At 36.8% G+C, this 13,075-nt stretch overlaps 1 protein-coding gene across 1 annotated transcript in view; it reads left to right on the top strand.

Annotated features, from left to right (window-relative positions):
* The window catches only part of LOC137501265 (uncharacterized), a 92,226-nt gene that overhangs the window by 25,408 nt on the left and 53,743 nt on the right, over positions 1 to 13,075 (top strand). Inside the window, exons 2-3 of the mRNA XM_068228180.1 lie at positions 2,585 to 2,686; positions 3,772 to 3,903. Coding sequence (XP_068084281.1) covers positions 2,606 to 2,686; positions 3,772 to 3,903 — 213 coding nt within the window. The 5' untranslated portion in view covers positions 2,585 to 2,605. The remainder of the gene's footprint in view (positions 1 to 2,584; positions 2,687 to 3,771; positions 3,904 to 13,075) is intronic.

Raw genomic sequence — 13,075 nt, 5'->3', positions numbered from 1 at the left:
GGAACATGATTTGATTGAGCAGTCAGAACGGCCCTGGAGTTACATGTTTCCATCTCTCACTTAGACTAAACTCTGTTTCTGACAGCTCCTTGCATATGGTTATTATAGGATGGTGGGACTTTAGTCTGTGGCTGCAAAGATCCTTCATGTTTCTGTGGATAGGTAGAAGAGTGTTGTATTCCTTAAGCAATATGTTTCAATGGTCCAGATCTGGTGGAGCAGTACGAGAGAGGAAGAGTTGACAGTGTGTTGAAGTTGGTCCAGAGATTATCCTCATGAATTGTTCAGCTGGATATCTACCTTCTTCTTTTGTATATGCTATGTAACCACACTGAAGAGCAGTATTTGGCTGTTGAATATATGTGGTTAGGAAGAGCATCGCAAAGTATCAACTGAAATACCCCGTGAGGTTGCACACAGCTTGTGGAGGATGTTGTTGTGGGTCTTAAACATCAATGCAAGATTTTCTAAATCCCTTTTATAGGAAAGTGTGCAGTCGATCGATACACCAGAGATTTTGTATGAGGATTATGATGAAGTATGGTACCATTCAGAGAAACTTTCAGCTGTGTGTCTGTTACTGAGATGGAAATAAGCCAAGTCTGTCTTGTTCATACTTGACTTTGGTCTCTATTTGTGGAAATATGAAAGTAGTACACACATATCTGTGGTCAAGGTGACCTCGGCAGGCTTCTTATCGTTATTCTGAATAAGAACGTTGAAGTCATCGGTATCAGCAAATTAATGACTCACAATTAGAGGACGTTCAGATATATATAAATTGAGCAACAAAGGAACCAGTATGGATGCTTGAGGTAGACCATTGTTAAGATGCTTATTAGTTACAAAGGATGATGGGATAGAAACAGTATATGTGTCTAAACCACCATCTGTGTCATGGCCGGATAAAGTACTCCTATCTCTAGTCACTGGTCCACCACCAAACCTGGAAATACAAGGTTGAGAATGCAAGTGGTCTGAAGTCCATAACTTGTATTTAATTTTCAATGCTAATAATTAGGTTAATTGGGTTAATTTCAAATATTGTAATCCCACTTCAGTATGGATCATGAAATTTCTAAATATTAATAATAATTGGGTAACTTTCAAATCAGCACATTAAAAGCAAAAATACAATCCAGATCTCTTCTTTGTCACAAAGAATGGAAAGGGTCATGCTCTCCCAGCTGTAAGAAAAGTAATGGGTGGTTTTCCTCATAATCAACACAGACCAATCATGCTGCCAACCAAAATTGAAATACCTCTAGTTAGTTGTACCCTCTGACCATGGTGGAAGTTTGGTAAAGCCAATTGGGACCAGTTCTCAAGTGATTTTGATAATTTTGTTCAGAAGTCATTTCACTGGTGCTATGCTCTCAACAGCGTTGGATGTTCTTGTGGTGCTGTGTGTGTGTACAGATCTGAACTGTATGCATGATGTTAGTTTGTTATGATGCTGTGAGCGTACAAGTCTGAACCGTGTACATGATGGTAGCTTACAGCCAAGAGTCTGTACTCCGTTTCACAGTTGCTCTTCATCTCCTGTAACATGACCGGGTCAACAAGCAGAAGTCGTGACGTGAAAAGCTTGTGGAGGGTCCCACCAATCCTGCTGTTTGTGTTCATATTTGAGTCCCTGTGGCCAGGAGATCTGTATGCTGCGAGAGTCACGTTAGAAATATAACCTATATAATATGTACATAGCTTTACTCGTCCTTAGAACCAAAGTATGATATACTTTGTTTGTGGTGCACTCAACGTTTTTAAATGGGGTGTTTATTTACCTCTGTGGAGTATTTCCTTTGCAGCAAAACTTTGATTAGAAAAATAATGATTTAATAACATAAGTACATTCTGCCCACATGCTGTTTCACTTTACACTCAGAGTTATTGTAATAACAATGATCTTTTGAGAGAGAAATTGCTCACACTTTAGTAGTGTCAGCCGTTTAGATGAGGGATCACGACGGCTTTGCTGATGTGTTTTAATGCACTTGCACTTCTCTTACCCAAGTTATCATCGGCTCGCATGCATACAGTGTCATCTTGGTTGTGAGAAGCCAGCTAACATGAGAACTCTCAAATATTATAAACTATGTGAGGAAGACCATAGGTTTATTTCATTTAGATATGTCGGCCCCTTAGATAAGGTAAATGAAATTATAAGGCATGTTTTTATGGCCAGATATCTTTCCTATCTGCAACCTCAGCTGAGTAACTCATCAAGATGAAATGAAGTAAGATGGGATTCCAACCCACTGGTCTCCAGTTTAGTATTATGTATGGTAATTGGTTTCATCCTCATTAGCCAGGCTGATATGGGCATCAACAACTCACTGTTATGTACTTCTCCTACCTTCCATGATGTTTTCTACTGTACTCTTATAGGTCAGATGGTTATCGAGATTACTGATATGTCCCCACCTGCTAAAAGGTGGGTACTGTGCTCTGCACCTTGAGGCTCCCAAGGGCATCTTCAGTGTATCTTTACCTGAGTCATCAGCCATGCAGTTTCCATTTCTGTAACTTGCTGGTTTCTTTGTCTGACTTATGTACTGCTAATTGTCAATGTGTTTTTTTTCAGAACTTTTTATGACTGTTCTTGATGCTTCTTGAACTGCTTCATAAAGCAAGACATATGGATACAAGTCTGAACATCAAGGCGGAGCGGGAACTACCTTGTGACGTGAGTTTCAAACAATACTCTTTGTTAATAACCAGTTTTTTTGCTAGTTGATAAGTTGCTCTTAATGCAAAAGGTAATATTTTATTGTAACATTATGTGTATTTTAGTAAAGGGCTTCACAGACATTGAATTTGTCCTTCATAAATGAGGACATTGTATTATTGAATTTTATACAGAGAGATATTGCAGTTAATATCAGGAAAACTCAAAATGATCTTCTAGTTCCATTAATTTTTTACAGCAACAGGTTATATCACGATTGGTTTTTCCCTGCACTATATATCGTTGCTCTGTTGTCCCGTACTCTCCCAGGCTTGGTGAGGATTCTGTGTCTCATGTACAGAATGTGTGTCACTGTTACAACATTTCTCATGCCACTCGTAGCCAGCATCCCCTCTAAAACTGTAGTTCTCAAAGAATGACAATAAATCTTGTGGTTATTTAGAATCTCACTGAATATTTGACAATCTTCCTGTCAATTAATCAATGTTATGTCTATAGAATGAGTTAACCAAGTTGAAATATTTTGAGAGTTGATAATGATGTGTTCTTAGCTAATCTTATTCACCAGTAATTGATCAGTTTATCTGCGTTAAGTGTTGTTGATATGCTGTGGATTTTTAAATGAAATTCGTACAAAAGATCATGAAGCTGAATTGTCTTAAGCTTACTGTAAGGGATCATGGTCAGGGTGATGGATACCCCGACACGAGGCATGTGGGGAGTAGTTGGTGGTTCTGAAAATGAAAGAAATTGAATACAGAGTAAAGATACTCGGGATACACAGAAGGATCAGGTATCTTTGCAATAGTTTTATGATACAAGTGCAGAAAAGGCTTGTTACATAAAAAATATTCATACTTGTTATTTCTGAGAGCTGATAAATGTTTTCAATACACAAACAGAAAGGCTGTCGTACTCCACGTTCATGAGAATTCTCCCCATAAATGAAAGTGAATACTTGTATTGAATCAATAAAAGTAATTAATCTTGTTGAAATTCAGCTGTAATAAGCATGTCTGTATTTTGATGTTCTGTATTTGTGTCTTTTTGAAAAATTGTGAATAATGTAATGTCTTTCCTAGGAAACAGTTCAGCAGGCTTCCTTCGTTGGTGTTGAGGATGTAATAAATATTAAGGAAGAAGTTATAGCCACTGCTATACCAAAAGTAGAAGAAGAAGGTTTACCTGCAACTACTGAGGAAGATTTCCTAGTTGTGAGTGTTGACATTAATAAGTATTCTTAGAACTGATAATTTGTGCACTTGTAATTTATACTATAAATTTCAAATTTGAAAGATTGGTGAGATCCTTATGACACCTTTTTATGAAGCAAGCTTATAATTCAAAATATGTCTGTTATATATTTTGTACAGTTGTGTAAAAGAGTATTTACAAAATAGTGGTGCAGTTTCATGAATGAAGAATTGTCTGCCATGGAAGAATAGATGTCCAAGTTTGGGATGCGTTATGCACGACAGTTTACAAAATAGAGTGTCAATAGGAAAAGAAATTTTAAATGTCAATATCCAGCTTCAGTTTCATACACAAGTATAAGTTCATGCTCCACTATTCGCAGATGGTACAGCATTGTGTGAAGTTAAGAGTTCTGGTGTAAGTACCCAAATGTCAGTGGCTAGGGGAAATGTTATCAGTGAAGCCATACAAGTTATGGTTGCATAATGAAGAAGATATATATCACAAATATAATAATATTAATAGAATCAGGCAAGGTCAAAAGAATTGACTTAAACCTTCAATGATTAAAATGCTTGAAGTGAGTGATGAAGCTAAATTTCACACTATGTACCTCACACGTGGTGCAACTCTCTGAAGTTGAATTGTTTCCCTATTGTGACTGGCTCCACGAACCAGGAAAACAGTTTCTTCCAAACTGTTCACTGATTACAATAACTACAGCCAAGAGGATAACACAGGATATTCTGAGATGATGCAGTTCTTTTCTGGCACACCCCAAAAGGAATTCAAATACATGTACCATTTTAACTATGTACGGTACCAGCTCTCCTGCCATCCTTAAATCTCTAGCAGTACCAGCCGCTGAGAGCGGCAACTAAAAGTGATAATGGCTGTGCTACGTAGAGGGACCTTATATACAAGGTAAATCTCTGGCATTACCAGCCACTGAGAACAGCAACTAGAAGTGCTAATGGTTGTGTTATGTAGAGGGACCTCATATACAAGGTAAATCTCTGGCATTACCAGCCACTGAGAACAGCAACTAGAAGTGCTAATGGTTGTGTTATGTAGAGGGACCTGGTATACGAGATAAATCTCTGGCGTTACGAGCCAATTATAAGTTACCATTCCTACTTCTCAGCTAATTATGGGCAACATTTAATCCTATCATCAATTTGTGTTGCATTTTAACCTTTCTTTAATATTAGTTGTATCATTTATTTTTAATATGAGACTTTTATCTCACATGGTAGTTGAGGCCATATGATTATTATTACTATTATTATTATTATTATTATTATTATCTCTCACTCATATCGATGAGTGAACTGGAACTGTGAGTGTTATATTCCTATGCCTCAATTTCTTTACAATCCATTCTCTCCATTCTCTATCACATTTTCAAATTATTTGACCCTTTCTCTATTAACCTATTTACTCGCCTATTAGTCTCCTACAGCCAAAAAGTGTAAAAGGGAGGCCAATATGTGATAACCTCAAATGTTGTGCAGTGAACACATGACTTGCAGGCTATAAATTGTAGACATTCTACACTATTCTCTAACAAACCAGTGAATGTATTTGAGTTATTTTTGATGTGTAAACAGTGTAAAAAGACAATAAATCGAGAACACGACTTTTAGGTCTAGGCCTATCAATAAAGTAAATACGTTCAGTTGTAATTACTCTTATATCACATCATTCGTTACATCTCATTAATTCGTCTGATCAGGTTGACGTCGGGAAGGGCATACGGTCGTAAAAACTTGCTGTGAAGATTCGTTTCGCTTCATACTCGATCTCGAAGAGAGAAAAGGGATAAAGGATATGAAATATCGATTAAATATAACTTAATGGCCAGTCATTTGTGTCTGTAAGTTGAGCGGTAGGTCTGCAACACAGTAAACCTGAGTAAACCTGATAACTGCTTTCATTTGAATTATGGTCTTGTGCCACCAACTTCCCTGCTACCAGCGTGTCGTCATTCCAAGTGACGTCATCTTCACTGCCATCTCGTCAGCCATAGCAGCAGCAGGTCTGCAATCGGACAGCATTCGAGGCCCCGTCTTTTTGAACCTTTTAAAAATAAGTAGTTTTGTTCCCAAATGGTCTCTTATATTCCCAGTTGGTGTATGTGTAGCAGACGCCACTCCTTTCGAAAAAAGCCATGTAGAAAGCGTGCTCAAACCACCAGCTGATAACTAGCGTATGATGCGAATTGTACTTCCGATTGTATCACATATTGACAGAATGCATTCTTTTGAAAACTGCAGCTTTTGAAAGCCAGACCCTTATTCTCAAGTATATTTCTTGCTTGTTCTCTGCATTCTTCACATCAGGATTTACTGGAACAGCTGTTATTGAAATGAGAGAGACTGCATTGTTTAGGTTAGATATTCTATCGCCTGGATAGTGCACGACGGAAAGAATAAAAGTAAATAACAGGAAAGGTCACCATATTTATGGATATCTACAGGTAATGCATTATGATGTTTAATTTCACGATTTTTTTTTCATTTTCTTCATCTCGAAAAGCCAGGAGGGGGTCTAATACGGTATTTGCTAACCTTCATTTTTATTAAATTCAGTTTTCAGACTCTTTGGTTTATTCCCTCCTTTCCAAGACCTTGTTTGATTGTAAATCAAACAAATTGTATCTACTGTATGAAATCATTTGTTGGAATTCATAGTCCTGGATTCAACATGATCAGAATGCACAGAGTTTCAAAACTCTTGATGTGAATAAACACAAAACTGTGTTCACAAGATTTCATAGCACACCATCATATGAGTTAAGGGTTTCATTACGGAATTAGGTCGTCTAGGTTTTATATTATTATTATTGTTTCCTTATTTTTAGATTATGAGCCTTCAGATTATGTAGACGACCCTACAGTGATGACACACACAACTCCTTGTAAGGGATGAAAACAAGAATGAGACGAAAAAGTCACGTATCAGACATAAATCACTCTGTCATCACCGTGTACAGTTCGTATAACATACACTCAATCGTCCAAAACCAATACTTAATGACAGCATACAGTTTGTACATGGCCCAGTGGTCACCACGTGGTTGCAGTCAGCCCGCTCGTGCACCGCATTCCCCGTGTGGATTTAAGTCGAATTGGGCATCCTTGGCATTTCAACAATCACCTTACAACAGCTCGTGTGGAATTATCCCGTCCATTTTCACTTGACCTTTATTTTCTTATTGTTATTCCCTACCTCATGAGAAAGAATTCCGAAGAGATAAATATCACGTGGCTGCCAAGGAATGAGATCAATGTTACGATCTAATTCAAACGGTTAGGATACGTCTCAACTTCAATCAATATTCTAATTTAAGTCATTGCTTTACTGTTGGCTTCCAAAAACATGATTAGGGCCTCACTATTCCAGCGATTATCGTTGAAGATCATAATTCACACACACATTCAAATAATGAACTAGTAATCCATGCTCTAATTAACCAACACCAAGATGAAAGGAATGATCAAATTTATCTAATAATAAAGAAATTAATTAATCTAGAATATAATATGATGAAAATCTACAGAAAAGAAAGAATAGTATTTAATTGGTACTCATGTTTCTTGAAGCAGACAGATTCAGCTGGGATGTGTAGACATGAAGACAGGTCTCATCTCTCGATTAAGTGGAATAGTACAAGTCCATTGCGCTGGCTCACACAATTACAGCTTAGACGTACACGATGTCCATCAAGTCGGGCAATGCAAAGTTGTGGCGATAATTCCACGAAATTCTTGTGGAGATCGTCCCTCGCCGATCCATGACTGATGATCTTGCTCTCATAGTTAGGCTGAAACTCAGACTCAAATTAGAAATTCAATCCACTTGCATTTATACCACTTAGTTGTGTACTGCTATACTTAACTTGTATATTTCTTGACACAAAGATGTACAACGTTTAACACTCCATTCATTCTCTGACTCCTTGGAATAGTATCCAATATGTGTATCTCCTAGCTAATATCAGTTGAATTTAATACCTTGATTCAATGTCCTACAATTGCATAACTCTCACCATAAGCTACTTGAAGTTGTCTGTAGCTAACTTACGCACTGTGGTAATCTTCTATGTTGATCCACTTCATATTCTACAGGTTCACAAGTTGTAAGATGCTAAAGGGTTCACAAGTTCTCTCATGAAATAATAATTTCTTCTCGATGACGCGAAATGTTCCCAAGTTTACTTCGGAACAAAGTAATCCACACAAAATTGTAGAATGAAATTCTAATTAAAAGTAGCTAATCTCATTTTGTTCCGTATTGAAGATACAATAAGTAAAATTCTTTCTTGAATAAAATACTGTGTCCACCTATTCATTACAATTATATTTTGTACTGGTTAAATTCTACATAAGTTATAAACACTAATTAGGGACATGTTTCGCCCTAGTTTTGGGCATCTTCAGCCTAATACTAATCTTAAGGTCATGTCTTAAATCTATTAACATTAGAACTTAATACTAAACTTAAATTAATAATAAATACAATGGTCTTATGCTTCTTACAAAGTTGTTTTAGGTGATATTTACAATATGTACATTAACTGAAAGCCAAACTTTGTGAACAGGAATAGGTGGACACAGTATTTTATTCAAGAAAAAAAAATTTACTTTTGAAATTCTAACTCGAAGCTGGAATACGAACTCATAAGACCATTAAAGACTTAGTCCAGAAGATTATGTAGACGTATTCGAAATTTCCAGATGTGGTACACCTCTTATTACACATTACACCTCTTATTATGTCTGGTTAAGTGACATAATCTCCTGATTACAGTTACTGTTGGTTGAAATTGCGGCTTAACTGTGATTTGTTCCCTTTTACAAGAACATAGACCTTTCTAGAATTCTGACATCCCTCTTTTTCCAGTCTTTTTGCATGACGTTAGCATACCGCTGTGACGTAGCCCATGTGTTCTTGACTGCTCGACCAAATTCCGGCCTGCTTACTTCAACAGGATGGCCTGGCTGTCAGCTGATAGCGCGTCCATGCGTATTGCATGAATAAATATAGATTACACCAAATATCCTTTCATTCACATAAAGTACCATTGGGACGGGTACAATATATAGCTAGTCAAATATCCTTTCATTCACATAAGGTACCATTGGGACGGGTGCAATATATAACTAGTCAAATATCCTTTCATCACGTAAGATACCATTGGCACGGGTGCAATATATAGCTAGTCAAATATCCTTTCATTCACATAAGGTAACATTGGGACGGGTACAATACATAGCTAGTCAAATATCCTTTCATTCACATAAGGTACCATTGGGACGGGTGCAATATATAGCTAGTCAAATATCCTTTCATTCACATAAGGTACAATTGGGACGGGTGCAATATATAGCTAGTCAAATATCCTTTCATTCACATAAGGTACCACTGGGACAGGTACAATATATAGCTAGTCAAATATTCTTTCTTTCCCATAAGGTACCATTGGGTCAGGTACAACATAAAACTAGTCAAATATCCTTTCATTCACATAAGGTACCATTGGGAGAGTTACAATATATAGCTAGTCAAATATCCTTCCATTCCTATAAGGTACCATTGGGATGGGTACAATATATAGCTAGTCAAATATCCTTTCATTCATATACGGTACCATTGGGACGGGTACAATATATAGCTAGTCAAATATCCTTTCATTCATATACGGTACCATTGGGACAGGTACAATATATAGCTAGTCAAATATCCTTTCATTCCCATAAGGTACCATTGGGACAGGTACAGTATATAGCTAGTCAAGTATCCTTTTGTTCCCATAAAGTACCATTAGGATGGTTACAATATATAGCTAGTCAAATATCCTTTCATTCCCATAAGGTACCATTGGGATGGGTACAATATATTGCTAGTCAAATATCCTTTTGTTCCCATAAGGTACCATTGGGTTGGGTACAATATATAGCTAGTCAAATATCCTTTCATTCATATACGGTACCATTGGGACGGGTACAATATATAGCTAGTCAAATATCCTTTCTTTCCCATAAGGTACCATTTGGACAGGTACAATATAAAACTAGTCAAATATCCTTTCATTCACATAAGGTACCATTGGGAGAGTTACAATATATGGCTAGTCAAATATCCTTTCATTCCCATAAGGTACCATTGGGATGGGTACAATATATAGCTAGTCAAATATCCTTTCATTCATATATGGTACTATTGGGACGGGTACAATATATAGCTAGTCAAATATCCTTTCTTTCCCATAAGGTACCATTGGGACAGGTACAATATAAAACTAGTCAAATATCCTTTCATTCACATAAGGTACCATTGGGAGAGTTACAATATATAGCTAGTCAAATATCCTTTCATTCCCATAAGGTACCATTGGGATGGGTACAATATATAGCTAGTCAAATATCCTTTCATTCATATACGGTACCATTGGGACGGGTACAATATATAGCTAGTCAAATATCCTTTCATTCCCATAAGGTACCATTGGGACAGGTACAGTATATAGCTAGTCAAGTATCCTTTTGTTCCCATAAAGTACCATTAGGATGGTTACAATATATAGCTAGTCAAATATCCTTTCATTCCCATAAGGTACCATTGGGATGGGTACAATATATAGCTAGTCAAATATCCTTTTGTTCCCATAAGGTACCATTGGGACGGGTACAATATATAGCTAGTCAAGTATCCTTTTGTTCCCATAAGGTACCATTGAGACAGGTACAGTATATGCTAGTCAAATATCCTTTCATTCCCATAAGGTACCATTGGGACAGGTACAATATATAACTAGTCAAATATCCTTTTGTTCCCATAAGGTACCATTGCGATGGGTACAATATATAGCTAGTCAAATATCCTTTCATTCAAATAAGGTACTATTGGGACAGGTACAATATATAGCTAGTCAAATATCCTTTCATTCACATAAGGTACCATTGGGACGGGTACAATATATAGCTAGTCAAGTATCAAATATCTTTGTGTATACTGTATTTTAGTCATTTTCATTCATGCAAGGCTTCTCATTCTTCTGTTAGATTCATGGCCTTGGACTCAGCATTGTCAGAGGTAAATTTTTCTCATCTTCATTTTCTGCCAGGCTTAGTAGCTCGGATGGCAGAGTGCTGGTCTTTCGAGACCAATTTGACAGGTTTGATCTGTCTCAGTATAGTGGTATTTAAGGATGCTCAAATATGTCAGCCTCATGTTAGTAGATTTACTGGCGCACTGAAGGGTTCTTGTGGGACAAAATTCTGGGAACTCGGTACATCCAAAAACCATAAAAATGTAGTTAGATGGACATAAATCAATAATATTATTCATTTTCTTCAGACTCACAACCCGATATGAGGATAGATTGGCGTACATGCTGTACCACAGTGCATGAAGCTACCTATAGAAGCGCTAATACATTGGTAATGAACTGATGAGCACGAATATCACTCTAACCCTTACCTCCTACCTAATGACCCCGGATAGGTGGAACTGCGGACTTGAAAGACAACCACTAGATATCATGATGGTTGAATTTCTCCAGAAGTCTACTGTTTTCCTTTTACTTATAGTTATGAATTTCATTGGTTCCATATTGAAGTGGGATTACAGTAAAATGAAATTCTTTGAAGATCCACCTATTCAATACAATGACGTTTTGTGATTTAATCACATGTCAAATAGTCAAATGGTACTAGTTTTGGTATCTGTGTGCCATCATCAGCCTTGAGTACAAAAAACAAGATATATATTCCTAAAACACATTTTAACTCATTATTAAATAACATACAATTAATGTGGTGATACATGAAATACGATAAAATTACAATACAATTGGTGTGATATAAAATTCTTAAAATTCTGGCTGTTTGTTACGTATTTCAGTCTGTGTGCATCTGGGATAAGTGAATTTTTGCAGTTGTATGCGGTCTATGTGAATGACATTTGTTCCTTTAGATATTAGGTGGTTCCAGGGAAGTTTACTTTGATCATATAAGATCGTGATGTAATTAGAGATGAATTCCCACTTCAGTTTGAACCTGAAGGAGAAAATAGCCAAGTTAGACGTTGGAAGCAATGTATGGAAGTTACTAGAAACATTATAATCGTTGAATGATGATTGACTCACCTTGAGCAGTATGTAAACGTGTTGTTACACAGACGGAGCCGGACGAAGTGTGTGGGCAACAGTAAAGGAGGCGAGGGGAAGGAAGGAGGTGGAGCACTTGCGGGGGAATGGAACTAAGGCGGGGCGGAAGGATGGGGTAGTGGGGGTAATTGACGGGAGTTTGTATTCCGGATTACTTGGAAAATCGAATTGTTTTTTGATAGTTTGGTATTTTTAAGCCAATTGATTAAAAGATCGAAAAGGAAATTGGGTTTCTCGTAAATCTCATTTAAATTGAAATTGGGGTTAAAATATTGGTTGCATTTGATGTGACAACTTTTAATGATATTCATTATGGGTCCCTTGTTTACTGTTTGAAGAACTTCCATATCTTGTTCAATGTCAGTAAATTTGTGATTAGTGTTGTGCATATGTATACCTATGGTGGAGAACTTATTGTGTCTCATCACGTTGATGTGTTCCGAATATCTAATCATAAAGTTGCGTCCTGTTTGACCTATGTAGGAGCTGCTGCATTCACTGCATTTTAGTCTATATATTCCAGATTTGGAGTAGATACTGGGGGTATTGATTGATGCAGAGTTGTGTAAAATTTCGGAGGTTCTATTGTTAGTTTTGAATAAAATTCTTACATTGTGTTTTTGGAAAAGGTTGGTGATTTTGTGGACGTGATTATTATAAGTGAAGGTGGTTGTGATAGGAGTTTTTATTTTTCTTTTATGAGTTTGGTTTTAGGCCAGTACTTATACTTATTTATTATTTGTACTATAAACTGCCTGTTGTACCCATTGAACTTGGCAATTGCCCGTATGGTATTAAGTTCGTTATTAAGATCTTTCTTTGCCATGGGTATGGCGAGGGCTCGATATACCATGCTATTGTATGCTGCACATTTGTGCATTATGGGATGTATGGAATCTTTGTGTATAGTGTTAGCAGTTTGTGTAGGTTTCCTGTATATTTTGTAAGACAGGCCAGATGTATTCCTAATAATGGTTATATCTAGAAAATTGATTGCTTTATTGGTTTCTGACTCTACT

This window comes from Anabrus simplex, chromosome 6 (assembly GCF_040414725.1).
Source record: "Anabrus simplex isolate iqAnaSimp1 chromosome 6, ASM4041472v1, whole genome shotgun sequence".
NCBI lineage: Eukaryota > Metazoa > Arthropoda > Insecta > Orthoptera > Tettigoniidae > Anabrus > Anabrus simplex.
This window is presented reverse-complemented; position numbering and strand designations above follow the sequence as displayed.